This window comes from Lycium ferocissimum, chromosome 8 (genome assembly GCF_029784015.1).
Source record: "Lycium ferocissimum isolate CSIRO_LF1 chromosome 8, AGI_CSIRO_Lferr_CH_V1, whole genome shotgun sequence".
In the NCBI taxonomy this organism is placed as follows: Eukaryota; Viridiplantae; Streptophyta; class Magnoliopsida; order Solanales; family Solanaceae; genus Lycium; species Lycium ferocissimum.
Genome location: NC_081349.1, coordinates 37,309,857 through 37,329,720, shown reverse-complemented (window position 1 = coordinate 37,329,720; position 19,864 = coordinate 37,309,857). Strand labels below are relative to the sequence as shown.

Below are 19,864 nucleotides of genomic sequence, written 5' to 3'. Positions count from 1 at the left end.
GTGAACTGAGGCTTAGATCATGACTCCACGCTCGAAGCCGACGAATACAGATCCGCTTGAATCAACTGAGTCTCAAACCCAAAAAATGAAAATAGAGTGATGTCTTGATTATTTTCTTTTTTTTTTTTTCGTAAGGCTACAGCTATGTTTTTAGCTATCAGATTTCCTCCCCTTTTTTCGGCTATGACTTAAGGCGATATTTATAGGCAATATTAGGGTTTTGAAAGAGGGTCACAGACTGAGATCTAGGGCGGGGTTTTGAATGATTTTGAATCGGGTCAAAACCAATTCAAAAATTTGAACGTTTGAGACTTTGTAAGGATTCGCCAGTAAGAAATCAGAAAAAGGAGCAGATGATCACGTGATTCGGCTTTGGTATTTTCGAAGATGGTTCGACCAACTGGTCTTTGAAGATTACCGCGTGATTCGAAACCAAAAATGGAAAATCTATTCTGTTGATGACCAAATATATGACCATAAGCAAAGATGGAGACAAATCTTGTATGGAAATGGTTAGACACTTTTGCTTGGGGCTAAAGATGAGCTTTTGCTAGAAATGTATAGAGAAGGACGCGGTGTTAAGACGACAACCGTTGCGTGAATTTCTTTCATTAGGTTTTAGTGTTATAAGAATAGTGGGGCCGGGTAAATTGTGGATAATGGCTTGATCACTTGGGCTATTAAATTTAGTATACGGGTCGCCCATTGGACCATTTATAATAAATTCTCTTCCATATTAATTATCTTGGGCTTCTAATTCAATAACTAGTACAATATATACATATGAAGACAATTAGTAATTAATATGTGGAAAGTAAAGGATTTAATAAAGTAAAATTAATTTAACGAGTACAAAATCCGAAAATAAAGTGATGACGAACCCCTCTGAAATTTGCGATAAAGTAATACTAGTAAAGATAGTGAAAATGAAGGTAGTGGTATTAATAGTAGTAGAGATAAAAATAGCAGTGAAAATAAAATATTTAGCTCGTTAGTAAATTTAAAATCCCAAGGAAATAAATTGGAATAAAGGAGGGACAAAATTGGGTGTCAACAAACGCAATGTCCGGCCTCGTGAATTGAAACGGAGGTCGAGGAGGGCTCGATAAGCAGTAGGATTATTGAGATGCGGGCTATCATTATGCCGAAAGTTGTGTGTTGTAGCTAGTGGCGTCGAGACAGCATTTGCATTCAACATATTGGCACGTTCCAGGAGATCCAACACATATTTATGTTGAGAGAGGAATAAACCCTCAGGCGTACGCCTAGTTTCAACACCAAGAAAATAATCAAGATCCCCGAGGTCTTTGATTGAAAACCTGTTTCCAAGCTGCATAATAAACTAGTTAATAACATCAGGATTAGAACCAATAATGATCAAGTCATCTACATAAAGAATCAAGTAGATTGTGACTCCTGACTTCCTGTAGAGAAAAGGAGAGTGGTCCGAATGAGCTGTAGTGAAGCCAAAATGAACCAGAAAGTCCTTAAGCGCAGAGTACCAAGCCCGGGGTGCCTGCTTAAGTCCATATATAGCTTTGTTTAGGCGACATACATGGGTGGGATGCACGGGGTCAACAAAACCCGAAGGTTGAGTCATATAGACTTCCTCGAAGGGTGTCGTTGAGAAATGCATTGTTAAAGTCAACTTGATTAACCCAATCATTAGAGAAGGCTAAAGAAGTGAAGGTGCAAACGGTGGTTTGCTTGGCCAGAGCGAACGTAGCACCGTAATCGATACCGGCTCGTTGGTTGAATCCTTTGGCAACCAAACGAGCTTTATACTTGTTGATGGACCCATCTGGATTATATTTCACTCGAAGAATCCACTTACACCCAATCAGATTTTTTGAGGGTTCGGATGGTACCAACGTCCATGTGTTTTGTTTTTTTTGAGCGCTTCAAGCTCAGTAGTCATGGCCGCTGCCCACTTGGGATTTTTCATGGCTTCCTTAGCAGTTCGTGGTTCCAGGTAAAGGTAAGAAATAACTTGGGAATTGGAGGAGTTAGGAGTCAAGTTAGTAGTGGATGGAGATTTAGCAGTGGTTTGAGTAATTAAGGTAAGGCGTGAGACAGGCTTAAAAATATTACTTTTGGATCTGGTTTGCATAGGATGGGTTGGATGAGGGTCGGGGTTGGGAACATCAATAGAAGAAGGGGACGATACTGTCTCATGATTAGTTTCCACTATATTGTGTGACGTATTTGTACCTTGGGTGCCGCTCGATGGAGAATCCTCTGCAGATTCTGGAGTGCTCGAGTTGCCAACCGAATGGGAAGGTAGAGATATAGGATGGAGAGGTGAAGAAGAAGAAGGGATCTCATTATGCGTGGGTAGCCAGCTTTGCACTTGGTCTTGGTCTAATTTGAAAGATGTAGAATCACTTTTTTTATAGGGAAATGTATCCTCTACAAATCTAACATGCCGTGAAATATAAAATTTAGATGCAGTAAAATCAAAGCAAATATATGCACTTTGATTTTTACTGTACCCTAAAAATATACACGGCGCAGACCGAGCTTCTAATTTATGTTTTCTAAGGGGCTTAAGCCAGGGGTAACACAGACTACCAAAGACCCGCAATTTTAGATAATTAGGTCTCGACCAAAAAGGCGAAAATAAGGTGAGTCATTATCTAACACTGGTGTAGGCATGCGATTTATAAGATATGTGGCTGTAGAAAAAGCAAACGACCATAACGATAATGGTAGACTAGCTAAATGAAGCATTGTAAGCCCTATCTCTACAATATGACGATGGCGTCGCTCAGCCGAAGCATTATGCTCGGGGGTATAAGGTGGTGTAAGAAAGTGGGATATGCCATGTATTTCCAAAAATGATTGAAGTTTACGAAATTCGCCCCCATTATCACTATAAATAGAGATAATTGACTTTTGAAAGTATTCTTCAACTGTTGCTTTGAATTTAGGAAAAATTTCAAAAACTTTCAGAAACAGCAATGCAGCAAAAAGTTTGCCGAAACACTTTTTGTTACATTGTTGTTTCGGCAAATAGCAAATCCTGACTCAATTTAACTAACAACAATTCATCCGGTTAAACTAAATGAAAGTCAAAAGAAGTTAGTTTGGCAAACTTTTTGTTGCATTGCTGTTTCAGCAAATAGTTAATCCTGACTAGGGTGATTAACATTAATGGATAGTTTAAATAAACAGCAATTCAGCTCATACAAATTAAATGAAAGTCAAAAGAAGTCCCTATGGAATAACCCAATAACCAAGAAGTCAAATTGTATAGTAACGTCATCAAGAGTTCGAATTTCACTGGCCTCTTGATCATAATTCCCCAATTAAATCTTCAATATTTCCAATTTGAAAACTATGTGTAAAAGTTGAAAGACAAGAGAATTAGAATATCAAATGGTCAAGTACGCTTTTATAGGGTGGCTAATTCGATAACCATTGTTTAGCTAATTTAGCCTTTAGTCAAGAGTCTCATTTTGAATGATATGCACTTGCGCCTTCTAGTATTTCTTTGCGTTACGAGAGATGTTGATATAGTTTCATGTCATTGCCAAATTTCAAGCTAGTTTTTTGTTGTTTTCTTTCTCTTCCAAAAGAAAAAAAACTGATAATTCCATTCCTTTTTGCTTTATGGATGAAATGGCAAGTGGACCATGCAAGCAGGGGCGGAGCCACATTGGCTCATGGGTTGTTCTCTAGAAAAATTACTTGTATTTTCAAAGCTTAAAATTATTTGTTATGTATATATGTAGATGTTTAACCCCCGACTTCTTCGTGTATTTACCTTTTAGAATTATTGAACCCCCTGGATGAAAATCCTGGCTCCGCCACTGCATGCAAGTAAATATAAAACCATGATTAATCAGTTTTGAATAATTTCAGCCCCAGGGATATTTTTGAAAGTTTTCCCATAATAATGGGTTTAACTAATTCAATGTTCTAAAAAGTCATTAAAATTTCAATAAAAATCAAATGTTGAACACATATTTCTAAAGTTTAATGAGTTTAGCAGTAAACACATAAATATTGAACCATCAAATGCCAAGGAATATTGGCTCAAAGTTGAGACTTAGGAAGGGGAGCATGGAGAATAGAAGAACTCGATGTATATGAAACCAATATTCTCGAATACTAAGAATAACCGATTCTTACTCATAATTTTAAAAGTATAATGAGTTCAGAAGAATCTTTAAACTGAACCCCTCAAATTAAAATTTATAATCAGCCTGTCGACTTATGACTTAGAAGTAGCAATAGGACTTCAAAATAGTACCAAAATGGCTGAAGTTTGCATTCCAGAAGAATTGCAGAAGAATATATATGTAAGAGAAATATATTCAATTTTCTTCCCAGCCTGTCTTCTAAATGATGAACGCAACCTAAATAAAAGAATTATTAATTATTATGCTTCTATAACTTCAACATCTAACTCATCTTTTCTCTCCATGTACGTTTTGGAAGTTTGAAGTTTGAGTTTGACCGATACTACCAATGTTATTTATCTATCTTTAGCATTTTGCATTTACCAACATTAATTGAAATTAATTCTGCTCAAGTTTTCTTTTTTCATATTGGAGACACATTAGCTGAGAACAGATAAAAATTAAAAGAGAGAATAAAATATGAATATCTTGCAATGTCTATTTATGAAGAATCAAATGATTATGTTATTTCACCATACAGCATAATCCCATACACAGCAAAAACAAAAGAATCAATAGTACTCCAATTACAATAAACTCCCAAATCCAATCCAAATCATGCAAGCAAATTAAAAAAAAAAAAAAAAAAAATCCAAGCCTCAATCCTTTTAATGCCTTAGTACAGCAAAGAAGGACATGATCAAAGAAGTTCCGATCAAAGCACCGGAAACCGGCAATGAGAACCCGGCTCCGATGCAAGACTAGGCTCCTGGCCCTGAGACAGCTCTGAGTTTGACAACTAGATATTAACGAAGATGACATATTTTATATAATTAACTTAATTACCTAATAAACGAATGAAAACATAAACTAAAAAAAATCAACATTTGAGCCGAAAGTGTCTAATTGAAATGCTTTAACAGGAGTAGAGATGTTTAATTGGAACAATGCATAGTACGCGTGTCTAAATAACATATTCTGACAAATCTAAGAATATGCAGGTCTGACAAAAAATTATTATCAAGGTGATCAACTTAGAAGAAATCGAGAAAAATAATGGTCAAATCTTAATTAGTAAAGTTCAAGGAGCAAATATGATGGACTATTTTTTTTGTTTAGTTCACGTGGAAAACTTGGCTCTTTTTCCTTTGTAAAAAAGGTCTACGTGTTAGATTTTTTTTTATTTATTTAAATAAATAGGGCATTTTGTATTGTAATGATAAGAATAGTTCAGACCCGATTACTAACCGTGGACAAGTCATTTCGCAAAATGCACTTGACAAATTTAGATATTTTGAAAGAAAAAAAAATAAACCGCAAGGTGGACTTTAGTTGCATGCCACGTCAGCATTGTTATCCACTGGACTTATCTCCATGTTTTCATCTATTATTATCTCACTGACTGAATGCCCCTTGCATTAGTTGCTCCAACTCAGAACTGACAGATAATAAAATATAAGTGAAATTCTCATTCTTTCTATCAAGTAGCATTTGATCATATTGATTTGTTTCTGAGCTAGATTTATTCTGATTCTAAATTATAATTTTTTAGAGATTCCTTTCAAATGCATTCATCGTCTATTTCTCTATCTGTTCCTCATCCAAATTGTTCAGTACTTCAAGAGATCACACAAAAATCATCTCCGGCAAATTTCTGTTAAGCCTTTGAATGTTCCATTTTGTGGATTGCGAAAAGAGGTTTTAGCGTTTTCGTTTTCGCAACTTAAACGCTGTGTGTGACTGAGACCTGGAGTGAGACCTCAATTATTAACAGAGGATAAATTTAAGGGGAAATTTCATAAATATATAATTTGCTCACTTATATTATAAAAAAATAGCTCAAAACTTACATTGTAAAGTTTTAACCCAAAAATACTTTTATACAGTATTATACACTTATATACAAAAAACAAGTACATTATGTATATAGTTGTTTGAAGGTGTATACATATTTATACGCATATATGTATAAACACCCATACACTCCCATATACACCCATATACAATATTATAACCCATATACACCATAAACACCCATATACACCCATCTACACCCATATACAATATTATACAATATTATAACCCATATACCCATATACAATATTATACACTATTATTGCTTCAGTACCCCTGGCCCTCTCGATTTCTCCATCACCAACCTCAACTACCTCCGGCGAACCCCACTGTTGTCACCTGCGCTCCACCACCACCTCGATGAGTTTTTACGATAGATGATAGATCTAAATTTCTAAATCCGAGCCACCCGGGGAGGAGGCGTCGTATCCGAGCCACCGAAAATCGTAGTGCTGGGAGAAAGAGTACAGCGAGAGAGAGAGAGAGAGAGAGAGAGAGAGAGAGAGAGAGAGAACGAGAGCAAGAGAGAGAATGAAAGAGAGAGACGCCGAACTCTCTCTCCGTCTATCTTTTCCGATAATGCCGATCGTCGGAGCCGTCGTTGAGATGGTGGCGAAGGGAAGAAGAGAGAGGGGGGGGAGGAGAATGGAGTGGATGGAGAGAGGGAGGGAGGAGAAGGGAGTGGGTCATTTTTTGAAAGATTAAAAAAAATGAGTCAATTTTGGTACCATTGCTACCCTAATTGACATAAGGTGTAATTTACTCTAAATTTAACTCATTTTGCAAAGTGCACGTGATAAATTTTTAGGGGCCATTTAAACATGGTTTGAAATCATGATTTGAAATCACATGTGATGAAACCATGATTTCAAAACCATGTTTATACGCATTTGAATTTCTTAAGTTGTATTTTTTCTTATACATAAAAACTCCACAAGTTGTGAAAACTATTAAAATATTCTCAATTATTATACAATCTTATCAAATGAAGAAATCATAGTTCATAACAAAACTAATGCTTACTAAAAGACCTTTTTAAAAAATACAACATCAACTGTTCAAATTTTAATTCAATAAAAAAGAAAATTTAACATGAATAATAATGTAACTACTCTTTAATATAATTCTTCCACATGGTAGACATAAATAAAGGTTGGTAAATGGTTGGTGGAAGTAATTGTTAAAAATATCTATCAACTTATGGATCTTTTTTTTTTTTTTTTTTTTTTTTTTTACAAAATATAAACTTATGAGTCAAATTTTATATTTAAAAATTTTGAAACCCCAAATCATGCCGTTTGAATGATTTGGGATTTTAAACCATGATTTGAAATTATGAGATGAAATGTATGTCCAAAAGCTAATCTCATATCATGATTTCAAATCGCATGTCCAAACGCTTACTTAGATATTTTCCTTTTTCGAAAGAAAAAAAATTAAATACAGGAAGGTGGACTTTAGTTGCATGCCACATCACCATTGTTATCCACTGGACTTATCTCCATTATCTTACTGTCTGAATATCCATAGCATTAGTTTCATCAGTATCACGAACTCAGAATTGACACATAAAATATAATCTTGGATAAATTACAAGTGAATGTTCGGACTATACTTATATTCTGAATTACAAAATTCATTTTAAAATGCATTCATCATCAATGTCTCTATCTCTTCCTCCTCCAAATTGTTCACTACTTAAAAGATTACATAAAAATCATGTTGAGCAAATTTCTGTTAAGCCTTTAAATGTTCCATTTTGTGGATTACGAAAGGAGGTTTTAGCATTTTCTTTTTCGCAGCTTAAAACACGATGTGAGACTCAGAGAGTGAGGAGTTTTTTCAGAAATAACATTGTATCAGCTTCAGTGGTTGATAATGGCAGTGCTCCTACGTCGTTTGATTATGATTTAGTTATAATTGGTGCTGGTGTTGGTGGTCATGGTGCTGCATTGCATGCTGTGGAGAAGGTATATATAAGTGCCATATATTGTTACAACTTGATCTTATCTTATACTCCTGAAGTAATTACTGAGATTAAAAAATTTGGTACTTTTCGTTTCATGTGATTCAAACCAAGTAACTTTAAGTGACTATTAAAATAATTACTCCCTCAGGTCCATATTAAGTGATGTTTTAGCTTAGGTACACCCCTTAAGAAATCTACTCACTCCTAATAAGTACTAAGAAGTAATTTTTATTAACTTATTCTTAATTAGATAGACTCCTACCTATTTAATATAAATTTCCTGGTTACATAGAAAATCACTTATCTAAATAGGGGTAAATTTGAAAGAAAACAATTCACTTATTTTGGACCAAAATGAAAAGATAAAACCACCCCTTAATATGGACAGGAGAAAGTACTTTTTTTGCTATTTGATACTAAGAGCATTGCAACTCTGCTTTGTGTAGTTTCTGAATATCTATCTTTTATTTTTTAAGAAAATAAGTTGATCTAGTTTGATTTAGCTCCGAAAGTTAGTTATTTCAAATTTCAAAATTGAGACAGAGGGAGTATGACTTTTGATCATTTTAATGGGGCAAAAAGGATTTATGAATGGAAATAAAGAGTAATAGAACCGAACCTTATCATTTAGAGGAAGGAGAAGTCGTAACAAGGTTTCCGTAGGTGAACCTACGAAAGGATCATTGTTGAAACCTGTAAAGCAGAACGACCCGCGAACTTGTCTAACCACTGGGGAGTGGCGGCTTTCCTTTGGCTCCCTTCATGCATTTCCCTCCTATCCCCCGCTAAGTTGCACGGACTCGGGTGCGGGTATCCGATACGGGTACAGATCCGAGTGTCGGATTCGGCAAAATCTAAATTTTAAGATTCGGGGGTGCGTATCTAGTTATGGATACGGGTGTGGGGATTCGGCTAAGAAAATTCAAAATTATATAAAAAATAGAGCTATAAAGATATTACAAATTTTGAGAGATATTCTTATGAAAAAATTACATGTATATTGTAGAATTCAATCTTTCCAAGATGGGCATTATTCTTAATTATGACATTATTCTTAATTATATCTTAAATCTGTTTTATTTTTCTTATCTTAAATCTGTTTTATTACAAATCTGTCATTTTCCTTATAATCTGTTTTATTTTTAATTTTGAGAAATCAAAATCTCAAATTTTTTCCCCAAATTTGTCGACGGACTCCGGTCAAAGTATCCGGAGTTAGTTGACCGTATCCCGGACGTTTGCCGTCCCAGCACTCACACCCGACCCGTGTCGAGACGGGGACGGCACCTAAACTGGTGAGTCCGTGCAACTTAGATCCCCGGCGTGTCCTCATGCGCGTGCTGGGTGATTAACGAACCCCAGCGCAGAAAGCGCTAAGGAAAACTAAATTGATAGGCTCCTTCTCGCATCCCATCTAGACCTTGAGGGTGCAAGTTTTTTCCATCTCATTTTGCGTTTTCTAGATTTTTCTCACATTTGTAGAACTTTGTTCTTTGGGTATCACCAATCTTCTGCGAAGTAAATTCTTAGTAATATCCTATTTGGCATTAGGATTCTTTGGACTAGTACGGTTCATCTCATATTCTCATTAAAGCATGGCTTTCTACAGGCTAAAAGGACTGTTTTGAGGCCCTTTCAAATTGATTGTACCAACATAATCCTAACAACAATGATAACTAAATAACTTATTATCCTAGAAAAATGTAGTAATGACAGATGTAACATCCAACACTATGAAATTTGAACATTTTTGGGTATTCAGGTCAAAATTAATGTAGTGGAGGGAATAGGAAGCTAATGAACTAACTGGTAGAAGAAAGAGACTTATATACAAAGGGAACGTTAAGCTAATGGATTAAAATCCACAGTGCACTTGGAATTATTAGTTTCAATACAGCTCATTTTTGCTTCCTTTTTTTCTATACTTTTCTCACATTTGTAGAACTTTGTTCATTGGGTATCACCAATCTGCTGCGAAGTAAATATTCTTAGTAATATCCTAGTTGGCATTAGGATTCTTTGGACTAGTACGGTTCGTCTCATATTCTCGTTAGAACATGGTTTTTACAGGCTAAAAGGATTGTTTCTAGGCCTTTTCGAATTGATAGTACCAACATAATCCTAGCAACAATGACTTACTGTTCACCTTTTTGGGTTTCATGGTGGAGGAAATGGGAAGGGAACTAACTGTTAGAAGAAAGAAAAAATTTCTACGTGACTCAAATCCAAAGTGCACTTTTGTAAAGATAATTTTAGAACCTCATGCCTCTGGCACTGCACTCGCATTAATAACATTATTGACCTTTGAGCATGTTGACTATCCACAGTTACTTGTTAGCTCTTCGTAGTTCTGATGACTGGAAAGTTATACTATCCTTTCAGGGTCTTAAAACAGCTATCATTGAAGGAGATGTAATCGGCGGAACTTGTGTAAACAGAGGTTGTGTTCCTTCTAAAGCACTTCTTGCAGTTAGTGGTAGGATGCGGGAACTTAAGAATGAGCACCACTTGAAGGCTTTGGGTTTACAGGTGATTCCATCTATTATGCTAAATATCTCTGCTTGACTAGGGATGTATCTGCAGCCACGAGCAGTTAAATATTCGACCTTGCTTATATTAGTACTTTGGACAAAGAAATTAAATCTTTCCATTGTATTTCATCTTATGGTGTTTGAACACAAACATGGATTAAGTTACTAATTTGACTTATGTGTTATATTAGTGGTAGCAGAAGAAAATATTATAGTGGCCAAAAAATTTGATAGAGAAACATCATATCTCGTTTTAAATTTGAATATTTAGATGATATGACTTATTGAAAGTTGTAAAGTTGTATGGAGTAAGTAATATTACTAGTGGAATGATGTCAAACATTTTGATATGTCCCAAAATGAAGAAGTGTCATATAAATTGGAACCGGGGGAATATACACAGTTGGTCACTTATGTTTCTATGACACCCTACATGTCATTTGGCTGTCATCTTGGAGAACTTGGTATGCCATTTAAACAACTAATCTGAAAATTGGAAAATATTATCTGTTCGCGCCTACACTTCCAACCCAACTTTTTCAGTTTGTTTAAATACCTTATTTCCCTTTTTTTATAAAGAAAATCGACTTTGATTCTTGAATAATCCACATCACTTTGAGAGTACCTCATAAATGTGGCCGAGTCTGTTGATTGATGAGTGTGTGCTGATTGACCAATCTCTTCCGTGTCTAATGACAGGTTTCAGCTGCTGGCTATGACAGACAAGCAGTGGCTGATCATGCTAATAATCTTGCCTCAAAAATTCGTAATAACTTGACAAACTCACTAAAGGCACTTGGTGTGGACATTTTGACAGGAGTGGGCACTATAGTGGTAAGTCAACCTGTGCGGTGAAAACGAATATCCATTAAGAACTTATTCTAGGTTTAATCTTAATCTACATGCTGATGGTTTCAGTCTTTGAACTCCATAAATATTTCAGGGTCCTCAAAGAGTCAAGTATGGAAAAGTTGGTTTTTCCGACAATGAAGTTACTGCAAGGGATATAATCATCGCTACTGGTTCTGTCCCTTTTGTTCCTAGAGGCATTGAGGTTGATGGTACATTTTCTTCATTATTTCCCTTCTTGCTAAATTGCTGTCAAGATTCCTTGCAAATTGCCTGTGGTCTGATATTAGTCATACAATTCATATCCATTTTCAGGGAAGACTGTGATTACCAGTGACCATGCTCTCAAACTGGAGTTTGTCCCTGAATGGGTAGCTATAGTAGGAAGTGGTTATATTGGACTTGAATTCAGTGATGTGTATACCGCACTTGGTAGTGAGGTAGTTTCACCTCTTGTTCATCTCTTCTCTGCAATTCATTTTCTTAAGACCGCTGTTCCTTTTCTTTTTCTTTTTATCTGTTTTCCTTCTCTATAATTCTTTTTGCTTTTGAATGTTGTAGTTAGGCAAACTTGGCTAAATCAAGCTACTAGCAATGAAAAACTCACACAAGTGGTGGAGTTTTTGTTTCTTTTTATAACTATAAACACTATTTGAGCACTAATAGTTATTTAGCCATGAACTTTGCCTGTTTAAAATGTTCATAGAGCTTAAATACCACAATGATTCTGAAATTCTCCTTAAAAAGTCAGCAGCCTAAGAGTCATTTTTTCACAGGTTACCTTTATTGAAGCTCTAGATCAACTTATGCCCGGATTTGATCCTGAGATTAGTAAGTTAGCTCAAAGGATTCTGGTAAATCCAAGGAAAATTGATTATCATACTGGAGTTTTTGCAACGAAGGTATTGCTCACTCTTTTTGATGTAAGTACCACTACAAGTTTCCAAATATCTAAACTATCTTCCCTAATAATTTGTACAGATCACCCCAGCAAAGGATGGGAAACCAGTTGTTATTGAGCTAACTGATGCCAAGACAAAAGAACTAAAGGAGACTTTGGAGGTAACACAATATTGTTATGGTTGCTTTTTTGGTTTTTATTAGAACAGGTACAGGTATTTCACAGAATTTTGTCTGGAGGACATTGCTATAGGTTTATAATTGTTCGGTACACAAAGCTAAGTAATGCAGTGACAAAATTTTCGCCTTACCACAGACAACTCTCTTCAGACCTTACCATGAAAAGCATTACTGCTTGGGAGCTTGTTCTATCAATGGGTGGCTCAATTATTATTGAATGTAAGCCTAGAAGTGTAGTATGTATGTTAAAGTGTAGTCTTCGTATTCATGTATCTGACATGGTTTCAGAAATTGGTACGTCATAGAACTAGAGACATCCTTCCAGCATGTTCAAACTTCAAAAGAAAATATAGCATTTCAGATATTGTGCCTCCTAGCCATAGAGAGCTGAGGAGTGCAAAAGCTGGTACGCATGCCAGAGATCCTACGCTAATAAATATGACTAGTATCATTGGATGAAATGAGAGATCCTGCGGCTAGACGCTAATAAATATGACTAGTAACATTAGATGAAATGAGTCAACCAATGATGTTTGTGTCAGTAGGTTTCCTACATTGCACCACCCTGTCCTTTTTATCATTGGTTGAAATGGTAACTACTAGGGCCTAATTATTTAGGGAAACAAAATGACTAACCTCAAGCTTAAATGTATCTAAGCACCATATTTTCAGCAGCCTAACTCCTTCCATATCTGAGTCCAAATCACTGTTCAGTAACTCCGAGGGCACGTCCACTTGTATGGCTCACTTATTCTTATATTAAATCATCACACCTAAACAAGAATGGTTTAGAGCTTAAAAGTGCACTCTGTGCTTAGGATTTGACCGACCTATTGCCCCTTAACTTGGCCAGAATAGGAATCTTGCCTGTTGACCTCTGTGTGACAGACCTAGTGTTAATGGCTCGTCCTTAAATCCAAAATCATTCATTTGGTTTGGGCTGTTTTCAATCATTTGGTGACCACTATTCTTCATAAATCCTGAGGACCTAAATGGAATTTGATATTTTATTAATCTGCAGTTTGTGAATTCACGAGTGAGTGACCACTGTTTTCTTTTTATAGGTTGATGCAGCTCTGATTGCAACTGGTAGAGCTCCCTTCACGGAAGGTCTAGGCCTGGAAAATGTATGTATTTGCATAAAAACCTGTGCAATAGTCTACATCTTATGTCAGGATTTTGTGCATTCTAATGGTCAACTTTTGCAGATTAACGTGTTGACAGAACGAGGTTTTATTCCTATTGATGAGCGCATGAGAGTTCTTGATGCTGATGGAAAATTGGTCTGTTGGAACGACCCTATTGTCATATGCTTCATGGCTGTTAATGTTGTTCTAATAATATTTTTACCACTAGGTCCCTCACCTTTACTGCATAGGTGATGCAAATGGTAAAATGATGCTTGCTCATGCAGCCAGTGCTCAGGGAATATCTGGTGCGTATGGAATTAGGTTACTAGTATCTTCTATACAAGTCAAACGTTTTCCTTCAAAATCAATATCATGTTACAACTCACTATGACCTTTTCTTATGAAATAGTTGTCGAACAAGTCTCTGGAAGAGATCACGTGCTTAACCATTTGAGCATTCCAGCTGCTTGTTTTACTCATCCTGAAATCAGCATGGTGGGCTTGACAGAGGTGAAAACTAAACTTCTTTCTGGACCGCTTTGCACTGAGGGACATTATTTCTAATACTCATTTCATATCAAAGGCTTGTGATATTGAGTAGACATATTGGAGTCCATTTTTCTCCATTGGGGGAATTGAATGTGAATTCAACCATTTAAATGGGAAAAGTGTTCTTTTGAAAAGGTAAGAATTTTGTTGATGTATCACTACGGCTGTGCTGTGCAAGTATTACATGGCAAAAAGGAATAGTATGACCCTTCCTATCCTTACAGGGACTCTATGAGATCTATCACAGATTCTTACAGGGACTCTATGAGATCTATCACAGATTTTGCATCATTTACATGTTCTTCTTTACACCAAAAATGGATCGCATGAATACAGTTTAGCTTGATTTTTAGAGAAAAGTGCATTTTATACTTGCATATATGCTGCACAAATAGTTGCTATGTCATTACAGGTAAACGAAACACCATAACTTGAACCTTTCTTCTTCAGGATGTGGTCTTTCAATTTACCAAAAAACACTTTTCTCGTTTGTTAGCTCGTTTCGACATTTAATTCTCTGACCACTTAGATATTGCGGTCTGTCTGTTGATAATACTCTCATTATGTTCAAGTTCCTTCACAAACTTGCCTTCATGAATTGCTTCTATTTCGTCTATGGATGTTTAGTAACAATTATAGGATATTAAATACCTCAGCATGCTCACAAATTTAAATACCTCAGCATGCTCACAAATCATTCTTTCCATGGTCGATGGGGTGAATTATGGTAACAAACTGCTTTTAATTAGTTTTTTCGTTAACTGAATTCTGCTTTTTTGCAGCCACAAGCTCGAGAGAAAGCTGAAAAGGAGGGATTTGAGATAAGCATTGCAAAAACAAGCTTTAAGGCAAACACAAAGGCGCTGGCAGAAAATGAAGGGGAAGGAATTGCAAAGGTTCTACTTCTCTTGTATCTCTTTTTTGAAGTAACACAATCTTCTAGCTCCCAATGGATTCTCTCTGTAGATGGCCAATTTATGATTCTAATTTCCTACTTATCTTGCTCCTTTTTCCTTTTACATCATATCACTAAGCAAAATTCTGCAGGCTCTTGGATAGTGTTTTCATTTCATCAGTTATCTAATAGCCTAATACTAATCAATCAATTGCATTTCAAACATCAGAAACCAAAATGCTTGAGATTCATGCATTCATCAAATGTTGAGTTCATATGGCTGGATATCTGGTTAAATATACGATCTGACTTGTGGATCCATATGTCATTAATCTGCCATATACAATTGTGTTTGGGTCAAAGATGTCCTAACTACTTCACTGCTTCTTTGGTACAGTTGATATACAGACCAGACAACGGGGAGATTCTTGGAGTTCATATCTTTGGTTTGCATGCTGCTGACCTCATTCATGAAGCATCTAACGCCATGGCATTGGGAACGTCCATTCAGGTTATTCATTACGCAATGCTATTTATCTCAAGTTTATAAATTTCTTCCTCCTTCAAACTCACATAATAACATACTTTAGTTTTCTCTTTTCCCGAGAGGAAGAGATACTGTTGAAGTGTTGAGAGAAAAAACAGCAGAACATTCATTATTTTTTTGTTCTGATACCTGGCAGGATATAAAGTTTGCGGTGCATGCACATCCAACATTGTCTGAAGTCCTTGATGAACTATTCAAATCAGCTAAGGTAACCCGTCTTAAAATCTGATCTCTTTGTTCCTGGGAACTACCGCCTTGGCACGTCTAAAATGATGCCCTTTCCCAAGCCTTTCATTCTCCATAAAAACTCTGGTTATTTAGGCACATAAGATTTGCTTGCTCTTGCTTCCAACACCCCTACTCCCCCGCATAATGTGTATTGACATTATAGGATAGACTAGGCAAAGAAGTAAATCAGACTAGTTGTGAATTTGCTAATTTTACAAACTTTTTGCTGACACTAGCTAAAGGAATTGGGAACATTTTCCACCAGGTAACAAGTCACGACCTTCGGTCACTTAGTGAACCAGTTGCTGTCTAAATTCCAAAGCCTAGAAGTTCTGAGGAAACTACTGCATTACCGATCTTGTTAGAGCTCATCTTCAAAAAGAGCATTGAGATGTTACAAGGATAGATTTGGATGACTTGCTGCAACTCAAGCAAGTGGCAAATGGCTTTCCATACTGATCCCAGGGTGTTTTATTGAGGCCTTGGGTGATAGTGTGGTGAAGTGCACATCAACTTTCGAACTATTGCTGCACCCAGAAGCCTTTCTTCTCATATAATTTTTACGCTATATATGAAGATGAACTGTATTGTGATTACTGAATAGACGAGGCTCATTGGCTCTGCCTGTATTTGGTTTATGCTTTGTATTGATAGTCTGTGTAATTGGGGATTGCTTTCCCATCTTTCCTTCTCAAGTGAAGGTCCAGTAAATTACTGAAAGATTGGCACCAACTTGCAACATGTATACTGAAGACTCTTTTGCATCATTTTCATTTCTAAATGATACAGATTAAACGTTAAAAAGAGCATCAGCAAGTTATGTTTTTGAATCTTTCTTAAGCATAACATGTAGAACGAAATATAGAAAACTTGCAGAGACATGCCATTAATTTACCAAAATCCTTGAGATAAAATCGGTTAAATTCCCTGAAATACCTCTCTACTTTCCAAAGCTACAACTATCTAGGTAATTATAGCTTGCCATTGTTAGAAACGATGTAAATATTCTTACCCTTACTCTCTTTTCTTTTTTCATTAGCCGTTAACGAGGCTAAAGAAAGAAAAACTAAAAACGTATCACTTGAAATGTTATCACATCGCAAACGTGACTTGGTGAATTAGTTCATCGAACTTCTGGGGTGACTAATTAAACACTCCCTTCCATTGATTTGCATAGAAAAAGTAGACCTGATTTTGTCAGTGTAATTTTCTCCTTCCTTTCGCCCCAATCTTAGCATGTAATATAGCAAAAAACTTGATTCTAATGGTTAATGTTATACCCTTTCTTCAAGCTAGTACCATTCATTTGATTGAGAATTTGCAGAACAGGCTGCTCATGAAGCAAGTAAATTAACAAACTTCTTAAGCAAAAAATAGTTACGTCAACATCCCCATAAGCTAAATTAACTGGGGATTGGAAGAACTGCTTCTGGTCACACAGAATTTAAGCATTAGTAAGTTGTAAAGTACATACACAAGATGCAACGAGTTTGTACCAGCAAAGAGAGTAAGCTATCACTATAGTCATCAACGAAATCATAATCAGGGACATGAAAAAAGCCAAAAGAATACTTCGAGATTGTACCAATCTCATCCTCATTTCTGCATATTAGAGATCAAAGTGAACATGGAAGTTATTGACCTCTGAGTTGGTTGAGGAATTACAGTTCCATGATAATAAAATATGCCTGAAAACATTTAACAATATTTAAACAAATTCTCTCACGCAAAATATGATCCACATGCATCTTTTGCCTAGTCTCAGAGAACTGAAATAACTCGAGTCGGTAGATATTCACGCTATAAACTGCACATAAACGAATGCACCTGATCACACTCACAGAGCGGAATTCAATCAGCACGAACGGGTCTTCCCACGCAGATTCGCACAATTAATCACTGAGTTCACTAATCTTACAGAGAGATTCAGATTTTACACAGGCAACAGTTCAGTCACAAGCACACACCACCCTCACACAAACTCCACAAATAATCACACTGCAAACAATTTCAACAGACACAGCAATTCTCTCAGTCACTCACCTCATCTCCCTTTGTTCACTGCACAAGGCTGATACTCATCACATCTAAATTACCAGCTAGTGTTTTTCTTCGTGTTTTGCCAATTAGAGCATTTCATCACTGTGATATAACTAAGCAAAACACATCCAAATGAGGATAACGAGATTGAACACAGAAACAAATAGGACTTGGTGACTAATAATAAAATGAATTGCAAAGAGGCATTCGTTAAACAGTAAAACTGGTTTCCATAGTAGCCACTATATTCGCATAACAAACAAAATTAAAAACTCAAATTTGGATAACAGTGCCAGCAATAAACAGAAAGCTAGAAAACCCTATTACTGCTAGAACATTCTACTCTTCCTTAGCAGATCCCCCACCCTGCTTGTTGTGCTTCCTAGCATACCTCTGGTTCCTCAAGAATTTGGGATCCATCTGCATTTTACCCAAACAATAACAATCTTAGAATACGAACAAAAAACACTTACATATCCATAGATCATAACAAATCAGAAAATTATTCAGCATCATAAACTATATATCTTTCACTATTCTATGCTACATATCCATACATCATAATAATTCCCAAAATTATTCATACCCAAACAATAACAATCTTAGAATATGAACCAAAAAACACTTACATATCCATAGATCATAACAAATCCCAAAATATTCAACATCATAAACTATATATCTTTCACTATTCTATGCTACATATCCATAAATCATAATAATTCCCAAAATTATTCATCATCTTATACTGTAATTTTTCACTATATTGAGCTACATATCCAGACATCAAAATAAATCCCAAAATTATTCAACATCATAAACTATATCTTTCACTATTTTGTGCTACATATCCATACATCATAATAATTCCCAAAATATTCAACATTATAAACTAAATCTTTCCCTATTTTGTTCTACATACCATACATCATAATAAAGTCATAAAATTATTCAACATCTTAAATTGTATTTTTCACTATTTTGTTATGAAGAGACTTCCATCTTATAGTACTTTGGCATAATTTTCAAGTATCTAAATGTGATTCTTAAAACAAGAATAAATTCATTTTCTCAATTCAGCCATTGACACTCAATAGCTAAAGATGCCAAATAAATTGCAATCAACGGAAAATTATCACCATAAGCAAAATCAGTAAATAAAGTTTATAAAAAAAAAAAAAATCCAAAACTATACAGCCTAACATAATATATTAGGTCACATGGCGATATTTTCAGTCTATACAATATTATACAACATTGTACTTGGGGGGGAAAGCATTATACATAATGTATCAACGTGTATAAAAGTGTATAAAAGCTGTTTGTACACAAATTCGGGCTAAACCGGTAGCAAATTTCTCCCATTAGACATAAAGCATAATTTTCCCAAAAAAAATAACCGTTTTGACACATTTACGCAATCGGGTATCGATGGATATACTGAAAAGTTGAGTTTATTCTTTTTCTATTATTAACATTTAGATATTCTAAAATTACACCTAGAGTATTATAAGTTGCTAAGTAATACATAACAAAATAGTGAAAACTAAATATTAAAGTGAGCGTTTGGACATAAAAATGTGAAATTTGAACAAAATAAAAATAGTAAATAAAAATTGTTAAAAAAGTGGGGTATATTTTTTACATACCCCTTTGGTGGAGCTGTGACGGTGTGACTTGGGTTTCTTGATCCCATTTCTATGGGCCTTGTAACTCTGATTGTGTGCTGTGTGATTCTTTGACTTTGCCATTTTTCTTCTTCCTTCTCACAAACCAAACTGCAAACAAGGGCGCCAATTAAATTTAGTTACAAAATAACAATTTTTCAGTCAAAAAAATGCACCAAGGTAAGAAAAAAGCAATATCCAACAAATTAAGAACAGAATAACAGTTTTTTACTTTAAATAATAATGTATGAAAAAGAGGAGAAAGAGATTGGGATACCTTGTGACGGCGTTAGGGTTTTCTGAAGTGATTATCAGAATGGATTTAGGGTTTTTAGTTTGGTTTATATAAACGTCTGAGTTGAAAGGAAAGGCTTGATTGTCTTGTCTCTGATTGGGCCTTT

The 19,864-nt window shown here is 35.6% G+C and overlaps 2 protein-coding genes across 2 annotated transcripts; one reads left to right on the top strand and one right to left on the bottom strand.

Annotated features, from left to right (window-relative positions):
* Positions 1-7,510: 7,510 nt before the first annotated feature.
* Positions 7,511-16,488, top strand: LOC132068308 (dihydrolipoyl dehydrogenase 2, chloroplastic-like). The gene is made up of 15 exons (XM_059461868.1): positions 7,511-7,948; positions 10,330-10,476; positions 11,178-11,312; positions 11,422-11,539; positions 11,643-11,767; positions 12,104-12,229; positions 12,309-12,389; positions 13,472-13,534; positions 13,616-13,690; positions 13,764-13,842; positions 13,947-14,047; positions 14,869-14,982; positions 15,379-15,492; positions 15,665-15,736; positions 16,022-16,488. Exons 1-15 carry the CDS (start codon positions 7,625-7,627, stop codon positions 16,067-16,069), a joined length of 1,722 nt encoding a protein of 573 aa, XP_059317851.1. The 5' UTR covers positions 7,511-7,624; the 3' UTR covers positions 16,070-16,488.
* A 1,497-nt stretch (positions 16,489-17,985) lies between these two features.
* LOC132066895 (large ribosomal subunit protein eL29z-like) lies at positions 17,986-19,580 on the bottom strand. Its single transcript, XM_059460091.1, has 2 exons — positions 19,446-19,580; positions 17,986-18,216 (listed from the first exon to the last, which is right to left on the bottom strand). Exons 1-2 carry the CDS (start codon positions 19,545-19,547, stop codon positions 18,136-18,138), a joined length of 183 nt encoding a protein of 60 aa, XP_059316074.1. The 5' UTR covers positions 19,548-19,580; the 3' UTR covers positions 17,986-18,135.
* Positions 19,581-19,864: the final 284 nt, after the last annotated feature.